Source organism: Syngnathus typhle, linkage group LG12 (genome assembly GCF_033458585.1).
Source record: "Syngnathus typhle isolate RoL2023-S1 ecotype Sweden linkage group LG12, RoL_Styp_1.0, whole genome shotgun sequence".
In the NCBI taxonomy this organism is placed as follows: domain Eukaryota; kingdom Metazoa; phylum Chordata; class Actinopteri; order Syngnathiformes; family Syngnathidae; genus Syngnathus; species Syngnathus typhle.
This window is the reverse complement of record NC_083749.1, coordinates 7,462,152-7,489,878: the sequence shown is the minus strand read 5'-3', so window position 1 is coordinate 7,489,878 and position 27,727 is coordinate 7,462,152. Positions and strand designations below refer to the sequence as shown.

Genomic DNA, 27,727 nt, shown 5'->3' with positions numbered 1-27,727 from the left:
TACCGGTTTGTAAAAGTCAAGTCGACACAGGACAGTCTTTTTAAATATCATTGCATTTTCCCAACCTATGTTCATGACACATCTTGATGAGATTTTAATTCATCTCATGGCACTTTTCTCAAAAATGCCAAACAGATACACCGATATCTGTATTGATACTGGTGTAAATTGATATCACCGTATTTTCCGCATTATAAGGCGCACCAAAAACCTGCAATTTTCTCAAAAGCCGACAGTGCGCCTTATACTCAGGTGGGCCTTATATATGGACCAACATTGAGCCACTACAGCAGGCGCGTCCAAAGTCCGGCCCGCGGGCCAAATGTATATATCTTATATATGGACAAAGTTTTCAAATGGGCCATTCACTGAAGGTGCGCTTTATAGTGCGGAAAATACGGTATATGAGAGGGGGAATCAATAGTGAAGGGCACAGCGAGTTGGTTTCTTGATTTACCTCCAATGAATCACCAATGAAATATTCAACAATATATTCAAAGCTTCCCATATTAAGTTTTGAAGCACTCCGAAGGCAAAGAAAGATGGGTGCGTAAACATTTTCATTTTGGGAAATGAAATTCCGGCCCGACGTTGTCAGAGGCTAATAGGTCATCCATTTTCCCTTGGCCTCTGCCTCTCCTCCTTATGAGTCAGTACTTCTCAGCGTGGCAGATTGGTGGATGGAGCACCCTTGCTCTGCTCTAGTCCCTCTCCCCACTGTATTTAGCTCAGTGGAGGGACTAATCTCCCGGGCCCTTGACTTGGGTGTTTTACAGTTGGTCGTCTAAACCATTAAGCCCCGTCCCATAAAACATAATGGAGTGCTTGTTCGTAAATACCAGGACTTTGCACTTCCCTTTTAAAGCCGGAGCGCTCTTATAAAAACACCTGTTGTTGAGATTTCACCTGTGCTTTCAGTGAGAGGGGGTGGCCTCCTGCATTCGAGGCCATTAGTCTACTCCGATGGGATAATGAATTGTCAGATTATATACTGTCTTTTTAGAAAATAGACTGTTCTGATTTTTAATCGAGTTAGATGGTGTTCTTTAAGTCACATAAGGTGCACTGAAGATATTGCCAATGTTCTTTGAGCATTCAGTGTTGCATCATTCCCGTTTCCAATTTATCTCTGGGTCGTTGAGAATTTGAATAGGCAAGAGTGTATTTGTTAAGTAGAAAGGTTGAAGACAAGCAATCAGATCTGGTAATAAACGTGGAGATGAACAATGGGGTTTAGGAGCTGTGGCGTTAACCCAAACGGGATATGAACGTTGGCCACCAGAATGTTATAGCCACACCATCTTACACCTTTGCTGGACCCAGGCATACTCCACTGAATGTATACGAGGCAAATTTACACCTTTACATGAATTATACATGGGTGTAAATTGATGAAGTCATAATCTCCAATTTAAAAGCTTTGAACACAGAAATGTAAGCAGCCACACAAATCCCCGGATTGCGCACCAAACAATCCCTCACTGCCACCCTTCCAACGTCCCCATGTGACGAGGGTCCAAAGAGGGAGAGCGGGGTCGGAGTAAAGCCGGGTAAGGGTCATTGGCAAGGAACTTTAAAGAAGATGTAAATGGACAGGCACAAAGATGGAGTGCACGGTCCAAACTCTGCACTACAAACACTTCCACACCAAACGTATGTTGAGCGTGTTAATGTTAGTTTACTCTCTGGACCTGGATTTGATACCTCTGTCACGTTGTTGCCTGAAGATTAGCTGATCTTAGCCCGACCTAGCATCCAAGTCCACGGCTCACAGTATTTTTGGAAGTAAGCATCTCGGTAATTAACAGACACAACTATGCAAGAAATTGAAAAGTACATTTTATTTTTACTATTGTACAGTAGGCCTTTTTCGAATAAGCAGAAAAGTGCCCTGTGAAATCAGTTATACTTGCTGTGCAGTGAGATTTAGCCATCAAACTTGGTGGAGATATTATCTATTACATTTCTCTGGGTTTAAACCTTCGCCGAATTGCTAGGAGGGATCATTTTCTCACGAGTGTATTTCCTCTAAAACGCTGCCAAACACTGCTGTTAGCCACTTTTAAATTGCTTCCTCTAGGTGACATTGAACATACTCCGCCAGTCAGCTTGGTTTTACATTTAGATTTTAATATCTTGTGCAGACACTTGCCTCTCCCCTTTTTTTTTATACATTTTTTAAAGATGTGGAACTATTTACTACAAAGCACGCTGGCATGACTGGTTTTTAGACTGCAGAATGGAATAAATGATACACAAAGTGTTGTGGTGCAAAAGGATGAACGAGAAATTAACAGACGGCACTAAATGCATGTAATGAAGTAATTGGAGGGTTCATGTAAAAGAAAACAGTTGCTGTAGAGCCATTGAAATCGAATTAACAGACCTTTAAGAGTTATTTAATCATGGTATAAATCATTACATCCCATTTTTTCCCCCCAGTATTTTCCTGCTTCTAACTTTCATCCACAAAGATTCCGTTACTTCACCGCAGACGTCTAATGTGTAAATGGACAAACAGAGGCAGCCATTTAGAAAAACTACCCATAGGCGTGCAGTTTATTTGTTCCAGTGAGAGATTATGCCGCATTAATTTCACCACTTTGTCCACATTTAACCAGAGGGTCGGAACCGTTTAGTAGGAAGTATGTTTGTTTCCCAGCTGTACACAGCCATGTTTGGTTGTCTTTTTATTTGCCTCTGTGTTGTCACACTTAATCTTATGATCCAAGAACACAGAAGTTATAAACCGAAATATTGGTGGTAGCAGTCGAGCGCATCTGTCAAAATATTTAAAAGGGGTGTCATTTGTGACCAAGTCTTGTGTTTTGAGAAAAAAAAAAAAGAAATTCCAGCAGATGCAAAAGATTATTGACACTTTCAAGCGATGGCTGACACAGCCTGCCAGGGCCAGCGGCCAGGTTTTAGCTTGTTCCTAAATGAATGACAGTCAGACCGCGGGGAGAATTTATCGTGCCGCCGAATGATTGCAGTTATCAGTACCCAACCGCCCCCCCCCCCCGCCCCCCCCCACTAGATAGCCTTGCTGAGCCACATGCTGGAAGACAATACTTTACTCTGTGCACTTAATTAATTGGTGGATTGTTGAAATGAAGAAGGCGTCGAGAGATGCTGGGAATCAAATGGAATAATGGCAGCAAATGTTTTATTGAACTGGTTGTCTTCCCAACATGAAACATGTGTCGCCATGATGTTCACAAGGCATTGCGGCTTGGCTATCAGCAATGCTACAAACAAGGGAAATGAAGGCCCTTGGTTGCATTTTGGGTTACTGTTTATTGGCCTGTTGCTCTTCTGAGACAACAACCTCAACATGGTTCAATTTCCTCTGGATTACACAAGGGTGCAATGACAAGCCTGACAAATGATTAGGACGTTTTTCCAAATTGAAGCGGCATTGCCGCATTTTATCAAATTGTTCCTCTTACTCCATTTGTTCATCTGTCTGTGCACATAATTTGTTGTTCCCGAGCCAGGTTTTCCATCAATAAGAGTACATTACACTTACATGAATCTATTACTCTTATCCAATTGAAAATTTGTTTTGTGTGCTGGTGGGTCCCAAAGTAGAAAACGATCACTCATTGGGGCCAAAAAGCAAGAAAATATATATATATATTCCAATATTGTAGTTCAAATGTGTTTTTGCATAATTCAGATTTTTTTTCCTGTAAATTAGAGCTATAATATTGACATATTTACAAATTATTTTTAAAATTCTGACGATTGTCATCAAATTCAGGCATTTTTTTTTGTCTAGTGCTATTTGGATATTTATTGTTAGAAAAACACACCTTCTCAAGATTATTAGGTATATAGATTATTCTTAATATTATGACTTTATCCATTTATTTCTTTGACTTTATTTTCAATTGTCCTTATATTTCTTTGTACGAAAAAACCCTGATTTTTAATTAAAACACTTCATTTCTATGTGCTTTCCCAGAGCCTATTTGGATGTGAAGGAGCTCAAAGAGATCCTGCGCTTGGACGGCTCTACTCACCTGAATGTTTTCTTTGCCAACTCCTCTGATGAAGATCTAGCCGGGGTTGCCACTTGGCCATGGGACAAAGAAGCCCTCACGCATTTAGGTTAGATGACACGCAATGTGCACGTACACACGCACACACATACCTACCCCCAACACATATGCAAATATTCAGCGCATGCCGTATCTGGCCATCCAGACTGTTGATTCGGGGTAATTACAGTTCAAGCCTCAAGCAGCAAGCGCCTGTCTTGATCACAGCTCGAACTGTGAGGAAGCCCAGGTGACCCGTGAATAATGTATTACGTGACTCTACATATTGATTGTTTGCAGTTTGCATCATGCTCTTACAGTGGATATAAAAAGTCTTTACACCCCTGTCCAAATGTCAAACGATTGTGTTAGAAAAAAGTGAGAATGAAATTATTTCTCTTGGTCGGTTATTGTTTTTGCATCACAAAAAATAACGTTTAAGCAGAGGTGTGTAGCCTTTTTTTTTTTTTAGATACACTATTCTTCCTCTCTCCCAGGTGGAATTGTGCTGAACCCGTCCTTCTACGGCACATTCGGCCACACCGACACCATGGTTCATGAGGTGGGTCACAGTCTGGGCCTCTACCACGTCTTTCGAGGGATCTCTGAGGTCGAGTCGTGCAACGACGCTTGTTTGGAGACTGAGCCTTCCATGGAGACCGGCGATCTATGCGCCGACACCAACCCCACGCCCAAGTTCAAAGGCTGTCATGATCCCGAGCCGGGAAACGAAACCTGTGGCTGTGCGCATTTCACGCACACGCCCTTCAACAACTACATGAGTTACGCAGGTGAGGAATGGTTAACTGTTACTGTTATTTTCGCATTGTTACATTGCAAGCACTTACGAGCAATTATTTTTTCAAGTATATTATAATTCAGGTCAAGTTAAAGTGGTCTACTGGACTTCTATTTGCCGTCACCACATCCTTCAAATTGTGCTTTACTGCTCCTGTTTTGGTTAGCAACAGAGTTAAAAGGAGTTGACTATTCAATATCTGAGAGACCAAAAGTAATAATGACATTTATTGGTATTTTGGATGGAAATGTTGGAAATGGCCACTGTTTTTGTTTTGTTTTCCCCACAGACGACTCCTGTACCGACTCTTTCACCCTGAATCAAGTAGCCCGGATGCACTGCTACATGGACCTTGTCTACCAGACGTGGCAACCTGCCTCCAAACCTCCCCCGGTGCCGATGCCCCCTCATGTGGTGGAGCAGCATCACAATTCTATCAGCTTGGAATGGTTCCCGCCTATTTCGGGACACTTTTACGACAGGTGAAATGACCTGGATTGGTTGCCTATCAATTACAATGACTTGCTTGGAAAGTCTGAATTGATATGTTGTAGCCTAATTGGATATTGGATTGCATAATCATTAATGTGTGTATTTATCACAATCATATTGCAAATAGAACTCATTTACATGCCTCTGTAGCGGCTGCTGATTTGGTTACCAATATAATTTAAATGGGATCAACAGTAAATACTATAATGTCCTTGCATGAATGATTGCATATGATTACAGTTATTACTTTTATTATTATAAAAAATTGGACTTCTATTTCTTGATAAGAATTTAGTTGACCAATAATGGAGAAGCTGCATCTAGTCAAGTAGGGGCAATTGCTTGAGGAAATACGGCACGCGTCTTGTATCTAAGTTGCCTGCTGTGCCTGTCTGTTGTGTTTCCTAGAGAATTGGGATCAGTGTGTGATAAATGCACAGAGGGGAGAGTTCTACTTCAGTACGCCTCCAACTCATCATCACCCCGACCGTGCGCCCCTTCTGGACACTGGTCTCCACTCGAGGCTGAAGGTAGTTACGTGCATGACATATTGAACCTCTATATCTACGACCTCCACTACACTAAGTGATATCAAGGCTACGCACTCCCAGTTTGCTGTGCAAAATATGTAAACAGGAATTGAGGTTTTGCCGTTTGTTGTTTTTCTGAGTCAGAGCTCCAACATGCAAACATTTCGACAACTGACTCACTTGTTTAACACGCAATCATTTGGTCGACTCCCAACGAATCAAGCTTTCAGGCACCGGCCCTCATGTTGCATGAGGCCTCAAGACCAAAATCGAAGGCCTTGTCATTCCCCGATTAAAAAATAAAAAATAGGATTTAGGCACAATGAAAGCTGACGTGGGCTTTCAGATGAGATTTTTTTTTGGTGCTCTGATATCGAGTCCCCTATATAAAGACTTAACAGGAATAAGATATTTATGGTATAAAAATAGAGTGTCCCATCTGTGCACCACTTAATTGTTCAGGCATCATTCACACCAAGCTCAATCACTCTCTTGCTAATATCAAACTTGAATAGTACTCACAGCACAGACCTCCACCAAGGCCGGACCATCCTAATTTGGAATCACTCTCTGAAAAAAAAAAAATGCATTTATTCATTTATTTCCATATGAATCAATTTTAATATGGCTTTTAGAAAAACTAAAATGTCTAGACTGAAATTAATGAACTAATTAAAATAACAAAAATTACTTTTATGGCCTATGTCCCAACCCTCTACAAATATTTGTGGAAATCGGTTAAGTAAGTGCGGTCATGAGCCTGCACATTAAAAAAAAAAAAAACTTGAAAGAAAATAAATGCAAATAGTAACTGTGCATCTGTATCCGTCCAAGGTATGACAGTGGTGATTACGATCTTTTTCATGTTTATAGTACACAAGCTGGAAGCCTTGTCCAACTAAGACCTATTACTCACGCGTTATTACACCTTTTTAATGAGTACTTTAAAGCTTGCCCTCCTCCACATATCATATCAAGTCTATGTGCGCGCTCCTTTCAGGCACGTCGCCAAGCAGCCAAATTTAATGTGTCCCCTTTATCTCTGCGGCGTTTGTCTGCTTGAGTTGGCGTGCGTGCATGTGGGTGATCTATAGATTAAAGTCATTGAACCTTGCCTTAACACTAGCCATAATGTGTGTACCAGAGGCAAGTCTGGGCTTGTCTAACATGCTCTGTGTGTAAACTGTATTCAATTTTCTTTCTTGGAAAGCCTCCCTGTTTGTGTCAGATCCCCATTTCCTCTTAACTCTGCCCGGGCCAGCGTCTCGGTGGACTCCCAGCTGTCGTTTTGGGTGAATAAAGTGTCTGCAGTAGTAGACATTCTCCTAATGCACCCGCTCATGACTGGAAACTGATGCATTTGCATTTAAACTATACAGCGTGGCTCATATCTGGAGATAAACGATGCCATGTTGCGCTGCATGTGCGTATGCATTCATGAGTTGAGCGTTCCTGCATACACATCACACCTCAATCGCGGCATGGTCATACAGGGCCAGAGTACCTCTCATAAATGTTTACGACGCGATGCCCGGGCAGGAAAAAAAGGGCAAAAAGAAAACGCACACATGGACACGAGTTCGGCAGGAGGTAGAGGGGAAGAGAGGTTGTGTGCGGTGGAAAGCAACCAAAATATTTCAGCTAGATGTCTGTGGTTAGCGTCATTCACAAGGCAAGGATCCTGGGTTGATTGGAAACAGCAGTGTGCATGCATGTGAGTGAATGTGGTGCAACATCCTGCATGTATACGTGCCTATGAGTAAGAACATTAATTGGGTGGAACCAACTACCGTATTTTCCGGACTATAAGGCGCACCTAAATAACCTAAAATTTTCTCAATAGCCGACAGTGCGCCTTATAGTCCGGTGCGCCTTATATATGGACCAAATTCCTAAATTTAAACTGGCCCGAAGCATTGTGTCATGAAATGAAGACTATGAATCATGAATCAAAAAGAGTATGGATCATTATTTTGTGATCATAGAGTAATTTGTTGCGTCTGAAGTTGAAATAAAAAAGATAAAATGGAGAATGATTTGATTTGGATTAAAAATCTGACAAGATGCATTAACGGTGCGCCTTATAGTCCGGTGCGCCTTATATAAGGACAAAGTTTTAAAATGCGCCATTCATTGAAGGTGCGCCTTATAGTCCGGTGTGCCTTACAGTCCGGAAAATACGGTAATGCTCGGAATCAACCATATGCAATAGCATTGATCGATCTCTGCCAGCTGTAGTGGCTGAGCATCTCTTCATTGGTTCATCAAACTTTGCTGAACACATGCAAATTTAGAAATCTAGAAATCTAGAAATGGCAATTCATTCCCACCCATCTGGCTAGTCGGGCTGAACGATTTATCGTTTTGAGATTGATTTTAGCCAACACGATTTTGCATGATTGTCAAGTGTTTTTATGTGTCCACGTCACGCTGTCACCAGGAAATCCTTACTTTCCCAGCTACTCTCGAACATTGAGCACTGAGCTAACTTGCTCTGTACAATCTCTGTGGGAGCTGTGTAGAGCTGATCCCTTCCTCAAAGAAACTAGATTCCGTCTCCGTGGTAGCCAATAAGGTAGACAACACAATGTGACACTGACTCCCCAGCTGTTTTGTCAGTGTCTTTTCCTCCCTTTAAGTGTGCACACTTATGAGAGCGTCAAGTGTGTGCGGGTGTGTGTGCGGTGGGATTATCTTGTCTGCCTTGGGAGTGTGTAACAGTGTGTGACAGTGAGTCATTCACCATGGGAGCCATTTCCTAGAAAGCAGCAATGTGTACATGCCTGGACATGTACAATTCTTCACCCACCCGCCTCTTAGGCTGGGGAGAAGACCCCAATATCTGTCTATGGGCTCACCCACTTTTTCAGGGATTGTCATCATGAATAACAAAAAACATGGATTCTTGAAATAGAAGTGTCTTTAAGAAAAATAAATTATGGTATGAGGAAAAAAATTATACCGTAATTCTCGGACTATAAGTCGCATAAAATGCCCAAAAAAGGGAAAAAAAACATATATGTATATAAGTCGCTCCTGAGTATAAATCGCCCCCCCTCCCAAACTATGAAAAAAAAAACGCGACTTATAGTCCAAAAATTACGGTAATTACTTTAGCTCTGTAATTGTTTTTGCCTTTTTCCTCAGAATTCAAGCTTTTTTTTTTAGATGTTTTTTTAGTGTAACTTTATTACATTAACCTGGTGAGAGCTTCAGTATATGCATAATAATAGCAGCAATAATAACACCAACAACAACAGGTGGCATGGTGGATGCCAGATGAACACATCCGCCACACAGTTATGAGGCCATGGGTTCAAGTCCAGCTTCTATGTGGAATTTGCATATCATAATAATATTATTAATAATAATAATAACCCATCCATCCATTTTCTATACCGCTTGTCCCCACGGGGGTCACAGGATAATAATAATAATAATAAATTATTTTATATTAACACTTTCCTGAGAACCCAAGTACATCATACTGAGTATATAATGCATTCAACAATAAAGATAATATACAAAACTACAGGTAATAGATCGCTTCTAATCACAAACATACTTTAAAAAACAACCCAAATCAAATTAAAATATTATGATAAAAAATATATATTTTTTTCCATACACCACAACTGATTATACAATATTTGTTTTAATCAAAAGTCTTATCACTTTAAATTAAATAAATAAATTATTATTATACGTACTACCAGTACTACTACTGCTATCAACGATCACAAAAATATCCTAAAAATACAAAAAAAGTGACAAAATATAGACCAAAACAATAGCTAGATGGAGACATATAAAATTGATCTAGCGCATAACGAGCAATCAAGTCAGGTGAAATCCTATTTAAATTGTCACCCGAAAGAATTCTTTTGTGGCTGTAACACCTGTAAAGCACTGTGGTTTTGACCTGACCATGAACATTTAGACAAAAAAAAACTGACCATACATGCATATGCATCGCTAAGCTTTTGAACAGGAGTGCAAAAAGCAGTAGTAGGCCATCATAACATCTGATTTGCTCCTTACATACTAAACGAAAACGAGGACTGCAGGAGGAGGTCACAGAGTAAACCGAAGCTCTCCGAGTATTTTGACAAATACTTCTTTACCAGCCTTACTTTTGTCTTTTTTCCACATTCTTTCTTCTTTCATTTACTACCTCCACTCTGGCCACACACAAAGTTAAAGTACAATAATAAATGTGTTGAGATAATGTGGCTTGGAAAGCATATTCAGTGTTCACTTGATTAAACAGTGGAATTTTGCACGGTGCCCAGAAATGAGGTTAGCAAATGGCTTCGTCGCCCGCCAGCTTGGAAGTGCACTAAAGGAAATCAAGGGAGAACATAGACTCTGCCGCTCACTGGCTTCTCAAAGTTCTTGATGAATGTTAGCGTACGTCACTTGGGATAATGCGAGCTAGCTGTGTGCCGACTCCAAATATGGAGTGAGTGTGACTGTTCGGACTGTTATAATGACTTTGCTGAACCCAAAGCCCCTCACGGCGGGGCCCCTCCTCGCAAGGTACACACCTCACTCAGCTCCTAAGAACTCACAATGAACTCTCAGTTTCACCTCCACCTTCATGTCGCAAGCGGTGCCCAAGATGGAGGGGAGAAAGAAACAGTAATGTACATTCTTCATCCGCCGTTCCTCGTAAATAAAATCCAAAGCCTTAAACACGCGCAAGAGATCATTGTGACATCCTTTCTGGATTTCATGCATCACTGTAACATGAAGTTCAATCGAAAAGTCAACGCTCAAATGCCAGGATTTTAATGATGTAATAAACGAGAGACAGATAAATCATTAAAAACAAAATCCCCAATTAATGCTGCCTAAAATCTGTACACAACTATTTTGTAATCTTTTCAGGATTAAAAATAACATGGTGTCCATAAATCATCGAGAGATGGGAGGATACTTCCAGTGCCGTAGTAAACAAAGTTTTGCCAGGAAAGATGTGAAGGCTATAATGTCCTTTTGTATGGAATTCAATTTAAGAGAGGTATATGGAATTCAGACTATAAAAGCAAGGCTGCAGAATCACACGGAGTACAGCGCACGTAAAATATCTGGTTCAGAAATTACCCAGATTGGTACAAGAAGAAAACATATCATTAAGGTCACAGGAATAGCAATATTTGTCACATTTATCCACAACATCTGGATATTTTTGAAAAAGTCTGGATTTAGAAAAATGAACCCTTTGCAGAATCTTAAACTGGATAAGTCCCAGATAAGCACAGGAGGTGGTAGATCATCTCCTGTGTGCAAGTCGCGCCCAAAAGTCACCATCTATTTGTATCCATAATTCTTTTCCCCATCCAATTTGAATTTTAATGCCCGGTGGGTTGCGTAAGGCCAAATTGTAGTCATAAATACTACAGACCATTCCCTTCTGCTGTGGATTAAACAAGAACAGTCCTTGCCAAGTCTTCCTTGGAGGTAAAAAAGCCTGATTCCAAAAACTTTTGGAGACAAAATCAGGAACCTGAAAACAACAAAACAAATGGGTTGGCGGGAAGTAATAAGCAGAAGACAGGGTAGCAAAACTATCAGACACTGTGTCCATAAGTCTTGAATTGTTTAATACGCTTGTGAGGGCACGTTGAAAATACCAAAATTAATGTAAGAAATGAGTGGTTCCTAAAAGGATTGAGAACTGTGATTGTTGTCAGTGTATAATGTAGCTTTTGCAGGTAAAGAGAAATAAAGTATGGCAGGTATAGAAGAACCTCTACAGGATGGTACCTCAAGGTTTTTTATCAATCTGTTTTGCCACATTTCCACCCGACTCTCCTGAACGCGAGACAAACGTACAACCACTAACCCTGCATTGCCAGCGCTGTTTAATAAAATATTCGGTTTCTGTAACTTTATCCCTCAGGTCCTCCTGATGTCGAGCAGGCCTGTGAACCAAGCGTGCGCACCTGGAGCCCCAACGCGGGGATTGAGCAGGGCATCGTCGGCTTGTCTGAGTGCCCCCTCCAGGGCTGCATGCTCCAGCTGGAGTTCCCCCATCCGCTAGTACCCGACACACTGACTGTCTGGGTCACGTTCTTCAGCCCTGAAGAAACAGCACTACCGGCTATCCACAACATCCTGCTACTCACAGTCAGTGGCAATAACATCTCACTAGGCCCTAGTAATGTCTTCTGCGACACCGCACTCACCCTGAAGCTTGACGTTGAGGAAGAAGTCTACGGGGTGCAGTTCTTCACCATGGAGCAGCACCTGGAGATCGACGCCACTCTCTTGGCATCCAAACCGGACTGCTCTCTGTGTCATGACTGCCAACCACTGCGCTACCGTTTGCTGCGTGAGCCGCCCTTCACCCACGCACCACATGGTCTCATTTTCAATGAACCATCGCGCCGATATACAGACAGGTGAGTGACCTGGTAGGTAAATTCCTCTTTGAGTCAACTGTCCATGTGGTCTGTGATGCTCCCTTGGAGAGTCTGTGGGATAAAACCTCCGGACAAGACTGTTATAAATACATTCTCCGTGTATTTGGAAGGAGTATTACAGGAAAGTCATGAAACCAGTTTTCTTTCTTTGTTCAGTTGCTTAAAAGCTGGAAGTCTAATTAGGGATTTTTATGGGTGACAGTCAGTGTTTGTTTGTACGAGCAAACTACACTCACAAACATGGTCTTGCAATAGCAGATTTCCCTTTCAGCACTGGAGAGGAAAATGAGTAAGCCACTGCTACTCTTGGAGTTTGAAACCTGCGGTTGGACAAGTATTTCCAAAGTCGCAGGTCAATCGTTGCCCACATTTGTTTTTTCCCCTGTTCCGTGAAGCAAGGGCAAACAGATGGCTTGTTGAAAGTATTATGTGCACACTGTGGTGAGAGTTTAGTGCTTTGCTCCCGCGGAATGTGCTGACTCGTCAAAGATTTGTGCTATACGTGGCACCGATGTGTGTTGTGCCATCTCGCTATCGTGCCGTCAGCGCGGTTCACATGAGAAGGAAAATCGCCTGATAAGATTCGGAAGGGTGAGTATACACGTTAAACAAGATGGAGCGAGGATACTGGTGTTGCATAAAGCACCCTCACACAACTTCCTAGTTTTGGACAGCAGGAGGTCTTCCAAAGACTGCACCAAGTAAGATGCATTTTATTTGCAGGGAGACTTTGGCACACATCGGTGATTATTGACGGACCGTAGGTAGTTTAAAAGCTGTGGTGTATTTCATGAGCTGCGGTTAACTTCCCACGGTTGAGTTTGGTGGCACTGGTGGACTGTTTACCTCCTTGAGTGCATATGGAATGTTGTTGCTGGTTTTGTAGCATGATTGCAACAAAGGAAACAGATACTTCTCTTTTAGAAAAGAACACCTAAATGGATTTCTAGAAACAATCCCTGGCATCGAGTACAATTACAAAATAGTTTCGGGAAAAAGGAGTGTTTTGTGTTTTAGGTTGTTGTTTACCACAAAATCTTCTTCCTTCTTGGGGTGTGTGCTGTGATTGAGCTCTACTGTCAGCTTTACCTGAGATAGGTCAAACTGAGCAGAAGGAGCATTTGGATTTGTGTGTGTGTGTGTGTGTGTGTGGGGGGGGGGGGGGTCCATTCCTGGGTGGCGGTTTGCTTGGAATGGCCTAAGGCTGGAAGGTCAAAGCAAAAAGATAAATTATGGTGCAAAATCAGGACGTGTGAAATGAAGAGGCGATGCATGAGGTTGAAGTTTGGACTATTTGGGGTTAAATCATAGGCGAGGGCCAATAGGTGATGGAGGAGAACATTAGGGGGTTGAGAAAGCATGAGGGCGTGAGTGGGGGATGGGGGCTGTATTTGGTCTGACCTCTATTCAGCCGAGGCACCCCAGTCGATGGGCTAATCCTCTCAGTGATGTGGGTTTCAGAGCTGTCACTGGGTCAAAGGCTATCTCAGAACTGATGTGATGGGACCTCCCAGAGAAGTAACTCCCCACTCCCCCTCTCTAATTGGGAGGGAACCAGGGATTGACAGCTCTTTCCCATAATATCTAATGACAATCCCCATGGCTCCTTTGTTGAGAGGTCTACAAAACAGATCAATCAATCTACACCATCTTTAAAAGTAGATGCAATTAAATAAACTCTTCCAAAGAATCAATTTAAATCACCCCAATTCATCCAAAGGCTAGATTTAATCTACCAATTTATAGCCTCTTGTTTACTGGCAATATTTTTTTTTCATCGTCATTGTTGTGTTTGTTTACATGGCACGGTTTCTTCATCTCTGTTTTGGTGACTTACTGTGGCAGCTTTACAGTGCCGTACAGCGGGTGTTTCTTTAAATGATTCTGAGTTAACAAGATTTTTTTAGTTAAATAGTGGGCAGTTACTTTCAGAGACAGAAAAGCTAAATGCTTACCTGAGACTCCTTACCCACCGCCCGAACCTATTGTCTCAATCCTACCCATCGATAAATGTCAATGTCCCACTTTGTCTGGTTTTGTCAAAGGCATAAGTGAATCGTTGTCTTTACGTTCCATCAAAGATCTTCACATTTCTGTAAAGATCTTCACATTCTGTGAAGCAATGTGAAATTGTCTTGTATTTGCATAACAGCGGTACCTCAAAATTGAAACGACAATACTTTGTTCAATTTGAAATTTGACCAGAAAGCAAGGTAATAAATAAATAAATAAATAAATAAATAAAAAATAATAAATAAATGAATAAGTAAATAAATAAATAAATAAATAAATAAATAAATAAATAAATAAATAAATAAATAAATAAATAAATAAATAAATAAATAAATATGGTTTTGTTGTTTCTGTGCTGGTTTTACTGGTGTAAGAGCAGCAGCAGCAGGAAAAGAAAATTGCAACAGCCAAGATTCAAACAGCCTAACCTTTGGTCACTGGACAACTCGAGCCACAACTCGAACTGAGCCTCAGCCGCTCATTAAGACCAGCATGTTGCTGAGGCCCAGCCACGAGCTGGTGATAGCTGGAGTCTTGGTGGTGTCATCTGCTACTACAAAGGAAACAACTACCTGGGGTTTGACTCCCCAAAGGGTCTGGTTTAATTCTATGTTTTGTTTTTACTGCTGTTGTTTTGAGAGACTTTGAGAGACAAAAATGCAAGAAAACCATGCTGGTTTACTCTGGATATTCTTCTAGCAGGGAGTAGATGCATTGCTCAAATGTCAATAATATAAAATGTTGAGATGGCCAAGAGAGATTCAGGTTCAGCATTTAGACATCGAAAAAATATTATGCTTGTGTACGAGCATTCATTTGCATGACACTTAAGGGCTTCTTAAAGAAAATGCAGCCCATTAAACTCTGAAAAGCACTGAAACCATAGATGAATATCACCACCCATATTGACACAAAGACTCTTCACTTGTTTGTTGTTCTTGTAGATGCTGCAAGTTTAGTTATCCGAGATCTCATAGTAAAGAGCAACAAGCAGAAAAAAACACCTTCACATAATCATACGGGATATATAATAACACTCTTTTTAATCTATGTAACTGGGCACTTACAAACATTGTAAGGCACATTTCATCCAGCTTGTAGAGGTACTCACGATAAAACACTTCATTCCTTTCTGACAAGTTTCTTGAAAGGAATGTCAGGATCCACAATTCCAAATCTTATCAGCAATGAAGACTTGGATGACTGACTTCTTTGGCGGCATGTAAACTGTTCACAAGTGCCTTTTTTTACCTTTCATCTATACCATCCCCAAACATTAGTGAGCAGCAGCAATCAAAGGGTTCGCTCTGCCTGTCTGGCTTAGACAAAAAAGAAATTTTAGGAACTCTGAGAACTTTTATCATCATTATTGCTGCCATCCATCTCAAAATGGATGACGAGGAGATCCAAAGTGACGGATTTACTGGTTTGACCTGTAACCATGAATATGGATATTCATCCATCAAAACGGCATGTCTTGGGCTTACATTGTCTTAATGTCTCTTCTTGTTTTATTTCTACGACACTTCTTTGGCACTGAAAATCACTTTGATTAGTCAGGACCTACAGTATATAAATAAACCTGCCATGCATGCTTTGACATCAACCACATAAAATTCCTTTGTAGTGTGAGACACATATCTAATTACTAAAATAGGAAGCTTTTTTTTAATATGATATAGTGAATTAATTGTTTAATATCTTTACACTGACTCTCAGCACTGTGGTACCACAAATCTGACAGTTATTTATTCCGTGACGATGATTGTACTTGGACTTAGTCCCATCAAGATCAGGTCTAATTGGAATAATTAATTCCAGAGTACAAACAGTCGTCATCATAAAAGATGTATTAATCTTTACGGAATGCAAAATGTCAAAGTGTGACACAAGCATTTGGCAGCTAACCAATTCATCAGTGAAAGCTAAAACCGGACGTGAAAATGGTGGTCTACGTTTTTGACTCGCTTCTTCTTGTATAAGAGCACAAAGTGATGGACTCGAATGAACGGTACTCGTCGCAAAACTGTATCCAAGACATTTGTTCAAAAACGTCTTTTCCATGATGAGGGTCAGTCTTAAAATTTGTTTATCCTTCATCCTGAATTGCGAAACATCTTGATCCCACAACCAAGTGATCGTCATTTCAAGGAAATAAGACTCCTGACTTCTACTTTACACAACCGCGTCGACTGCAACTGACTGTTTTTGGGTTTGTCTTCCATCAAACTCGCTATTGTCCACATGTTGCCAGGACAGGATGTGCTGTGGTCATTTTTTTATGGAACTTTGTTGAGTCATCAAGCTGATAACTGATAGTTTTGTGTGCGTGTAAGTGAAGCTTTGTTAGCCACAGTAACTATCATTGTGATGGAGGTGCTTGCTGCATGAGCAACAGTGGTCAAAGCAGGATGTGAGTCACGAATCACGACCTAGTAGGCACCCGACATGTTTTGTGGTTGGAATAGCTCTAAGGTCATTGCAGAAGCTGATCAACGCGAAAACTTAATCGAAAGACACTAAGATGCTAAGGCTAATTCAGTGAGCGAGCTTCTTCATGCTTGAAGTCATATGTCAACACTTGCGTTGAATATGCTGTAAGTTCAAACATATTGTTTCAATAATACAAAAATCCAACCTAAAATCTCCAACTTTTTTTTATTGTTTGATTTGATCTATTCTTTTTTCCGATTATAAAATATAGACAGAATGAGCAGCTTTTGTCTGTCTGGAATGTGTTGAACAAATACAACATAACTAAAGATAAAGCATATAAGAGCAGCCATAGCTGGAGATGTGGTAAATAAAATACCATCACTTAAATACATTTTACCCAAAGTTTCCTCGCACAGGAATCAGAATGAGTCTTTGAACATCTAAATCCACTGTCTGTCCTGCTACTCATTAAAACACTATAACATCACGGTACTTTTTTTTTTTTTGTAATTCCATAGGATATTCCTACAAAACTTGATGGTTCACATGAAATAATCTACTTTATCTATCAGTTCTATTTGGCCCTAATTTAACAACGCTGCCCCCAAACCTGTATCTCCCCTTACCCCTTTCTATGATTAAACAAAACATACTGTATACATTTGACTCGCGTTACACATTAAACAAGATAATACAGGAGGCTTTATTAAGCTTAACGAGTAGGAAACTATGAGGTTGTTTATTTTTTTGAATATATAATTTTGCAGTCTGACCTTTTTTTGGACCCCACACAGATTATTTTGTCGATATTCCGAGCAATATAAATAATATGGCATTTTAAGTATATATGTAAGTAGAAAACCTTTTTTTTAAGTAGATAAAACAACAAAAGGACAATCCTCAAATGTTTGTGTTCATAATAGTCATGTAAAAACACTACAAAAAAAATACTGTTGGCTAACTGAGCCAAGGAGACAGGATCCTCTTTTTTTCATATCTATTTACTGTGGGAAACAATGCAATGGCTGCATGTCTGAAGCAACGTTTAATGAATTACATATATAAGCGACAAAACAAAATAGTTGGCGCTGCATACTCTGTGAAACAATAAAGATATGTCTGAAACATTTAGTTACTCTTTTTTTTCTTCCATACATTAGCACGCTGTTTAGGAGATCTGAAAGGCCAAAGCAAAACTTAAATGAGAAACTATAACCATAAATAGAAAATCAACTATAAATGATAAACCCAACTATAAGCAAATAAGAAAACTGTAAATGACACATTTGCAAGGAAGTGTGCTAGATATGATTTATCAAGGATATGAAATACTTAACATATGAGAAAAGGTTTTTCCATTGCATAAGAATTCATGTCATGACAGCACCCTCCTCGCACTTTTACAGTTTTCTGGTTTGTTTGCTTATGGTTTTCAGTTTTTCATTTATTCATTGATTCTTTTTCCTTTTTACTTTCTTCAGGTTGTTTATAGTGTTAAGTTTTCTCATTTAAGTATTGTTTTTTTCCTTTCAGACTTTTTATTTTCAGCCTTCCTTATCATGCCGACTCAAGAAACCGTCATGGCGACATACATCCGTAAAGTGAGTAGTCCTCAATAATTCCAACCATTCCGCTTGTGTGTTCCTCATGATGGTTCTTTGACTCGCTATGATGCACAAGCAAAAGGGAGCGTCTGTGGGCATTGTGTGTTTTGGCTCAAGGAAGCGTCGCTGCTCAAAAGATGCCGCAACACACAGCGTCCCGACTCGCGCAGTTTTCCACCAGGCTGGTCCAAGTGTCTTCGCAGCGTATAATCTTTTAGTAATTGCGGTTCTCTCTGACGTTGCTTGGAGGCTTCCCGTTTTCCTGAAATGCACAGTCCGTTTTTGTGACGTCGGGCTCTCGCTTTCTGTTTCTGTCTCTCTAGGGATGTGGAGCCACATGTCACGTACACTTATCGAGTCCAAACCATCTCTAGTCGAAGCGAAAGCGTCCCTTCTCCACCTCTGGTGCATGAACTTGGGGCAACCTACTGTGGAGATGGATGGATCCAGAGGTGAGCCAAGCTTATTCATACTGGGCATTTTCCCCAATAGTATTTGATGAAGTATGCTTGAATTGGGGCCTTTTGTGGTATTGTGCCCACTTTCCACTCGGCTGTAGCATTCCTCGTTCTTCCTGCCCTCGGTATTGCGTCAGATCAAATGTGTCTCTTAAAGCTAACATATATACAGTAATTCTGTCCAATGCATTTCAATGGGCATCAATTAGTCACAGATTTTGGCTATTCGCAGGCCGGTCTGGTCCTTATTCCCTGTGGAGGTCCGCTACATAATTTAAAGTTGTAATATTATCATTGGCTGTGCGCTGCACCAGTTCCTTCACTACCCCATATTACACCGTGAGTCGGCCTATTTTAGGATAAAATTTCGGACGAGCATAATAGCCGAATAATGTTACAATATTGAATTAGTTTATTCTTGTCGGGAAAAAATGCCTAAAATGAGTTCTTGCCCTTATAATGTTGGTTTGCGGTTGAGCAGCTTGTGTGTCCTTCAATGGTATTTTTTAACGTGGTTATTTTTTAATGTTAAAATAACCTTTGGTATTGAGGGCTGAATCTTTTATATATTCACTAAGCAGGAAATATATTAAGAGACCGTGACGTCCATATCAAAAATTAAATTAGTGTTACTTAGTTAATGGTTGGTATAAGACCATCTTACTTAGGATTTCTTGACAACTGTATTTTACCTACACATTTCCAATAATATTGGATCCTCATGTACGTGTGCCTTAATTGTGCGAGTGTACACACGGCGAGACTCGTCTACTGTAGACGTTCCATTGTCTGTTGTTTGGCAAGTTTGAGTGTGGATGTTTCCTTTAACCATCTCCTGATGTGTCAGTTCCAAAGGAGAGGAGTGTGATGACATGAATTCCATGAATGGTGACGGCTGCTCCAGCCAGTGCAAGAAAGAGCCTTTCTTCAACTGTGTTGGTAAGTCAATTACATCCATATTATGTTGCCTGCAAGTCCATCCATACAGTCAGAAACCCTAAAAGCTTTGGCCTTCTTTTAAAAAGTCTGGAAATCATTACGTTTCCAAGAGGTGACTCATCTTACTTCACATTGCTAATAAATGACTGGCATATCCGACATTCTTTTTCAACCAATAGATGGATGGATTTCCTGTGTTGCTCTCCTGCTGCAATCCTGCCCTCCACATTTCTCCCCACTGCTTCCCTGTTGCGAGCGTGCATGTGTTTGTGCATGTACACGACATGCGAGCAGGCACATGCTTGTGGGAGCTTCTGTGAAGTGGCTGCCTTAATTCCTGTTGGATTGCCGGATGACTGTATTGGCCCTGTCATTTTTCCACCAACTGCAGGGCTCGAGTGTGTGTGTGTGTGTGTGTGTCTCAAATTATGCACAGAATTTGGATAGCATGATGGCAAGCAAACATACTGTCAACTTTCTCTGCCTCCCCCTGCAGGCTTTTCAGGCAATATTTTAAATATAAAAGTATAAAAACAAGTTCAACACAATTAAAGCAAACAATGCAAGAATAGACGCCGCTTACATATGCTCAGCTTTGTGATACAAGTTAAATACTTCTTTTATTATTATTGTGAATTAGGTAAGTTAGCCATATTGTACTGCGTATGCTTAACCGAGACAACATTGCAACCAAAACCATATCTAATTAGCGCGTGATTTTGTAATTTCTGATATTGTACTGGGTTAGTATATACTGCCACCGGCGGTGGCATTCTGTGCTAGCATTGCTAAAAGAGAAAGACATATTCAAAGGAAAATGCACTTGGGTAGTTAATTCTTCAGATTCTAAGCGAACATCTCGCGAACCATGATGGTGGTCACTTGTTGCATTACGTTTTTCCTGAGGTAGACTTGGAATGTTTCTTTTTAATTTTTTGGTAGTGTATGCTGGTTGTAGGTCGTAAATTGTTGACTGACAGAAAATCAACCAAAATTACATGGTCAGGTCGAAGAAACGAATGAATCGAGATGTTGAGCTCTTCATATAACTTTGCTGTTATGTAATACTAGGTCCTAATAAGACATTTTTACACACAAGGTGTCCAACAATATTATAAAATAGAAATATAGGAAACATAAGATAAGGCTTTCAAAATGTCTTCCACTTGAAACACTCTACCCTTTGTTCGCCCACTCTCTTCCTTTTACCCCTGTAACCGCTATTTGTACTTCCTCGCGTCTCAATTTTGCAGTTATCGCCTGTTTCTATTGAATGCAAGGCATCTGTATACCCCCTCGGTAGCCCCTCAGTTTGCCTTCCAGCACAGCATAGAACCGACTTTGGTTTTTTTTCACTGCACTCGGGAGGGCTGGAATTTCAAGAAGGAGGCCCTGGCCAACTTGGCACGAAACATCGTCTTCTCTTCCCTACTCACCTAAATGGAACCCCACCAGCTAAAAGCTCAGCGCTTTAGCTGTGAGGCCTTTCTCCTCCAGTTCCATCAACTTCCACTTCCAAGCTTTGAACCTGGTGCGGGATGTCTGGAAAATGAGTAGTTGTGTCTTTCTTTGCCTCTTGACTCAATCTGAAGCCCGTACCAACCCTCAAATTCTCTTCTGTCAAGGGAATTGGATCACCTACATGTTATCACGGTTTGCTTTAATTTGTTCCTTTAGTATTCCTTCTGAACCTCTCGGGAATGTAGCTTCTTTTTCCTCCCTTGTCTTTAGTCGGCCGTCTTCTCATTGCAAAGAGATATGGATCAAAGAGATATACCGAAGGGTAAAGGCCCTGGAAAGGAGTTTCATAGCGTTTGACCACCTTTTGTTGTCTTTGCATTCATTTGCAGAGGAACCGAGCATGTGCTACTACTATGACGGGGACGGCATTTGCGAGGACTTTGAGAGAGAGACTGGCGTTCGAGACTGCGGCCTTTACACACCCAGCGGCTTCCTGGACCAGTGGGCATCCGCTGTGGATGTTTCCCACGAGAAGAAACCATACTGCTCGGGAGAGGTTGCGGCTGGTTATCCTGCTGTTACGAAGGTAACGTCCTTTTTAAGCCTTCTATCCCATCCATCCATTCATTTTCAATTCAGCAATACAGGTATGTTAAAGCCTGTTACAGCTGACTCTGAGAGTGATGTGCGGTACGCCGTGGAATAGTCAATGACTAGGCTCATATACATAGACAAACTAAAACATTTTGAAATATGGTAGGAAATTGAAGTCCCAAAGAAAGCAAGAGAACACACAAATGGCCCAAACTGAGATTCAAACTCAGAACCTCTGAGAGACACACACAGGCTTGACAATAATGCCCACTTTATATCCTCATATATTTCATTTCACTCCATAGATGACATCATCATTTTTTGCCAAACAACTTATTTTGCCAGTAAAGTCATTTTAAAGATTGGGACATTTAATTAGATTCCCCCCTCCCCCCCCACCCCCCCCCCCCCCTCCCCTGTGGCAGATGCATAAATTTGCCTCTCTCATTAGAGTAATGCTTCCAGAAGACGGGACACAAAGCCATTGATTCCACCCGAGTGTGGTGGAAGCATTGATCTGTTGCCGTTGGGACGCGATGGCACAAATCATTAGGGCGACACATATATCAAGTCGACCAAAAGCCTCATGTATGTGGAAGGGCATAACCCTCAAATTCCCTCTGGGGCGTTGACATGTGCTACATAAAACCATCTCCTTCATGTCCTTATTTATTATTTCTCTTCAGTGGCTGGTCTTTTTACGACATTCAAGGCATCCAAAGCAACTAAAGGATTCCCCATCTTTCCACACTTTGTTTAATGTGAAAGTAACTCTACTATGCATCATTAATCTTCATACCAAGAACCATTTGAGTTTTTCAAAGTCATGCGAGTATTGACTGCTTGTTCTTTGCTACTGATGATCACTGTAAAACGTCATTCCTGGATGGTTGTGGTCAGGGAGAATTTGAAAATGACTTACTGTGTCTATGTAACAACGCCATGAATGTCGTCCATCTACATAGAGACCACGTGTCCGGGTCAAAAGGTCATGAGTGCATTTCTATTCTCCTTTTATATATTTTCTTACAATGACAATCTGGGTCTAAGGACTGCTGGATAGCTGTTATCGGTGTAGGGTCGGTGGTTCTCCAAGAAATCTGTCGTCCCCTCTGTCAAGGACATTAGATTTCTTCAGCTGTCTTTGTCTAACAAATAAAGATGATATTGTAAACCTATTCCTATCTTTCACTAAGCACAACCCTCTATTACAGCTATAACTCTAGCACCATTCTGAACCATTAGTAAGCCTAAATTTAGCAATTTCTCTTACCCTCTCCCTGACTGACACCAATCTTCACCACGGAAACTAACCATGGCAAACCCTAACCCTAATAAGTTCTCCCCCCCTTCTTCTTGTTGGTTAGTGAATGTGAGCCAACGTTAAGAGCGTTGAGTGACCGTACATAAATGAGATTAAAGTTGACCCTTTCCCGGATGGCTAAGCTGCTATTGTGAAAAGGATCTTTGAGTTCAAAACTTTGTGCTTTGGGTACACCTCACTCTCAATCTGTGTCACTTCTTCTGCTAATCCTTGCGGAATAGACGTACTTTAAAGAAAATACCTTTTGCTACATAAGTGATTTTTACGCCTTGTGTCTGGGTTTTCCCTTCTGGTCTCTGCTCAGCTTACCAAAGAGTTTATCATTTGCATCCATCTCCGTGTATCATCGCTGTCCTTGTAGTGCTTGTTTTCTTTCCAGAAAGGGAGGCAAGGCCATAACTAACATGCATCTCAACATCTTAAGTGCTCCTTGGCATGGATTCTATACAACTTTTTTTTCCCCTCCAGGATGTATGTACGACATATTGTCACACACTTGAAAAAGTGGCTGTGCAAATGAGCTGATTTTTATTTATTTTTTAAACTACATCACGTCACCTGTCCTGTTAATAGCTCACTTCATCCCATGTGGATTAATTTCAAAGCGCTTTGATAAAGTCTGGCGAGAGATGTCCTGATAGAAGACGGCACATTTTTGCGGCGTTGCAAACGGTTGCTTTTTATATTCTGAATGAGCTTGTTGAGGATAGGACATCATTTCCCCACGATCTCATAAACAAGTCCTGTGTTGGCTTTGTGTATCAGTTCTTTTGATGTCCCACGACAGTGTTGATTCCGTGTGTGCCTCTACAAAACGAGCAGCTGCGATAGGAATCTTTACGGATGCAAGAAAGGCAACAACAGCACAAGAAGGCACTTGAGGAGAAAGAGAGATCGTGTCTCTGCACGAAATCTTAAGTTTAGCCTGTGTGTGTGTAAAAAAAAAAGAAAAAATGTGTGCGCGTTGAGAACCTTTTACACACACAATTATGTATTTGACTAAAGCAGCTAAATCGATAAGTACTTGCAGCCATATATGTGTTGAAATCCTGATCATGCGCTTTTATTCGATTTTTTTTCCTGCTTAACTTTAAAAATTAGCACGCTGCAGTATTTCTGCTATAATTTTTTTTTTTTAATTGTATCTTGGAAAACAAATTTAGGTCCAATCTAAAGTTTAGCAGCATCCTTTGAGAAAAGGCAGAACCCTTCTTGCTCAAGTAAATGCAATCTTGTGACTAATGATGAGATTAGTTTGGATGGGTCCATCGTAGCGATTTTATCAAAACTGCAAATTTATAGGTGAATGTTGTTACTTTTCCAATTTAAGGGGGTTCGTTAGATGCATTGACGGATGGGGTTAGATGTCATAAGTGAGGTTAGTACAGTCCTTGCTGGAAATGATATATAGAACTTGCCAAGAAAATTGTTCTTTATTTACCATTGTTCTTGCAAAATATCTTTAAATGAGCAATTTGACGTATGCTGTTACATCAATGACCTCCGTTCAGTGATTAGCTCAGCTCCCCCATTAAACCTCAGGTGGTCCATGTTGCTTGATCTTTAAGCAATCACACAAGCACCCCCTCGACTCCACTGGGGAATTAAATGCGCTACAGTTGTCATCACGGTGAGCAACACACTGTTCTCTCATCAACAAGGCTTGACTTGAGGGATTGAGAACTAACTGACCTTTGTGTTTGTTTGTGTGCTCATGAGTGCTCATTTGCATGTACATCAGGGGTTAGTGCACATTCCAATTTCAGATGAAACAGCAAAGCAGGTGATTTCTCTTGAGATATTTGCTGCCCAGGCAATCTCTGACGCACCCCCCCCCCCCCCCCCCCCCGAGCATCCTTTGAGAATGCCACCCTTAATTATACATAAGTAACAGAAGGGGATAACATTTGAGTTCTCTCACGCTGCCAGAAAGTGTTTCTTTATGAAGCTCATCCGTGTTGAGGTGTTAACACATGAATGAGGCTGGAAAGGAATACAATGGAGTGATTATAGAATAATATATGGAATTGTTATTGCCATGGAAAGCACATGAGAGTGAAAATGTAAATCTGGACTTGAGCAAAAATTCGATTAGTAGCTAACTCACTCACTTATCTGGCAATAAAATCTCATTCCATCCCAAAGACAAATTTATGTCATTTCTTTATGAAGCTCATCCGTGTTGAGGTGTTAACACATGAATGAGGCTGGAAAGGAATAAAATGGAGTGATTATAGAATAATATATGGAATTGTTATTGCCATGGAAAGCACACGAGAGTGAAAATGTACATCTGGACTTGAGCAAAAATTTGATTAGTAGCAAACTCACTCACTTATCTGGCAATAATATCTCATTCCATCGTCATTTCAAACATTCACATTCAATCCCAGATACTTGTTTTTTTTCACAAACCAATACTGATTAAAATCTTTGAATGGTTGAGACCAAGTCCAAACCGAAACCATGTTAACCCTTGCGCTATGACTAAATCAAGATCTCAAATTTGAAGCTTTTGCGCAATCTCTGTAGCTATCCAAGCAAATATTGAGATATAAAATAAGTGGCCCACTTTTGCCTTACAGCGCCCAAAAAAGCAATCGGAAGCACCATGTAAAGGCTACTGTAGAGCAGATACTCACATTACAGATGAAAAAAAAAAAACCAGTAGCCGGGCTGCCGCTTTCAGCAGGAGAGGAAAGCCAGCTCTTTTGGCACAGACTCCCTCGCCAACATTCCCTCAAACCGCACAGACCTCGTCAGGCAGCATGCCAGTGACATAAGCGTGTGGTAACGTTAAAAAGAAACCTCTGGGATGGCATTCCTTTTTCCCTTTTGCTTTTCCCGTTTCAATTATTATTGTGGCTCTGCCATGCAAAAACCTCAGTGCGGTCGGTGTGTTTTTTTTCATGGCACTGTTGACCCCACATAACATTTTCAAGCTGTTAATATGCAAGGCTTTGGTCTTGTTCTGCTCAGCAAAGGGGACCACTGACTGAGGGACATTTATCCTCTCAGCAGACCCATCTGTTTTCAACTTTCCGCCATCGCATGCCCACCAACTCATGTTAGATTGCGGTCGATGCTCGCTACCACCCAGTCTTCCCTGATGAGACAGGCTTAGGTAAACTGCATAATTGCCCTCCCTCGTTAGTGCTTAACAGCCTCGCTCTCAGCAGGCTGCCGACGTCACTGCCATTAGCCGTGCACCAATGAGACGGTGAGCCTCAATGGTTGAGGGTGGGACTGGGTGACAGGACATTACCTCACACGCCAGGCGCTCACCAACATTCCGGTAAACCATGGGATGGCGCTTGGAAAGTGATGCTCGTTTCTCTCTCTGTTGCTTGTTCTCTTTCCTTCCACAAATACCTCGCAGCTGCTTACGTCTCCTCAGGCTTCAAATTCATAGTATGTATGTTTGCCAAGAATCTGAGGAATAAACCTAAAAACATACCTGTGGCAAATATGTTTTGATGTCATTGCGTCAATGGGTTCCAACCTCTGCAATGTAAAAAGCACGTTGCAGCTAATGTAGACTACTAAGGGCTAACTTGAATAGCCTTCATCTATTCATTACCAACTAGAGTCTATCACAGATGTGGGTGAACCTGGACTACAACCTGGATTGGTTGCCAGTCAAATTCAAAGTGACAATTTAAACTGCGAGGTAAACCTGCAGTTACTGAACATGAATCTCATGCATAACAAACGTGTCACCACCGGTAATCCATCAATACACATTTATTTTTGTCAATTGTCAGAGCTCATGCACAAAAGAAAGAAAGTTTACATTTAGATATATTGCATTACATGAATGATGGGGATTGTGTTCTTTATTTTTGATTATGCCAAAACACTCCACAAGACTCTTGTCTTTGAAAGATTTTCTTTGTACTAGACAGTTTAGCCGTTTGTCAGACTGGCCAATACATTGTACCTAGCCCATACTTAAGACTAAGTCCATGTTGATTCTGCAAGTGATTTGTTAAGTCATTGGCACAAACAGCGAACAGTCTAGTCGTTAATATAACACAGCAAGTACCCCAATTATTGACTTTCCTAGGAGTGGCATAGAATTATATGGAGAGGGCTTGCCAGCATGAAAACAATCACTTTCTCTGGCCTATGTGTTGCATCTTTTCATTGCCAAGTACAGTAAAGATGATCTAAGTGAAGAAATGACCTCGTGCTTGTGTTTATTGATAGGGTTTATTGAGTTGAACCAACAGTCTGGCTTCATAATAAGAGCGAAAGCCGGGCAGGGTTTGATCCTTTTTCTACCTGGATGTTTGTCATGCTTCAGTTTTGTCCACATTCAGTACATCACTCTGTAGGAATCATTAATATTACCACGACTTTGACTTTACCAACAGTGTTTCCTTCTTTAATCATGACTTCTTTCTCTAACATTTCCCCGTGCCCACAAACTTTCCGAGTAATGAGTCCGACAGTTGCCCTCTCACTCTTTTTCTGCTTGACTTCCTCTCCTTTCCATTGCCCCCTGGCTCCACATTAATGCTGCTGTTAGCTAAAGTAATGTTTAACAAACACGAGCGGGTGTCTACAGATATGGTCGGTCGCTCTGTTGCCTGACCAGCCAGCT

At 41.0% G+C, this 27,727-nt stretch overlaps 1 protein-coding gene across 2 annotated transcripts in view; it reads left to right on the top strand.

The window, feature by feature from the left end:
• pappaa (pregnancy-associated plasma protein A, pappalysin 1a) overlaps window positions 1-27,727 on the top strand; it is a 71,251-nt gene that overhangs the window by 10,905 nt on the left and 32,619 nt on the right. For both annotated transcript variants that reach the window (XM_061293595.1, XM_061293594.1), the window contains exons 3-10: window positions 3,968-4,113; window positions 4,541-4,834; window positions 5,132-5,324; window positions 5,743-5,864; window positions 11,770-12,271; window positions 18,669-18,797; window positions 19,651-19,742; window positions 21,593-21,789. In XM_061293595.1, coding sequence (XP_061149579.1) covers window positions 3,968-4,113; window positions 4,541-4,834; window positions 5,132-5,324; window positions 5,743-5,864; window positions 11,770-12,271; window positions 18,669-18,797; window positions 19,651-19,742; window positions 21,593-21,789 — 1,675 coding nt within the window. The remainder of the gene's footprint in view (window positions 1-3,967; window positions 4,114-4,540; window positions 4,835-5,131; window positions 5,325-5,742; window positions 5,865-11,769; window positions 12,272-18,668; window positions 18,798-19,650; window positions 19,743-21,592; window positions 21,790-27,727) is intronic.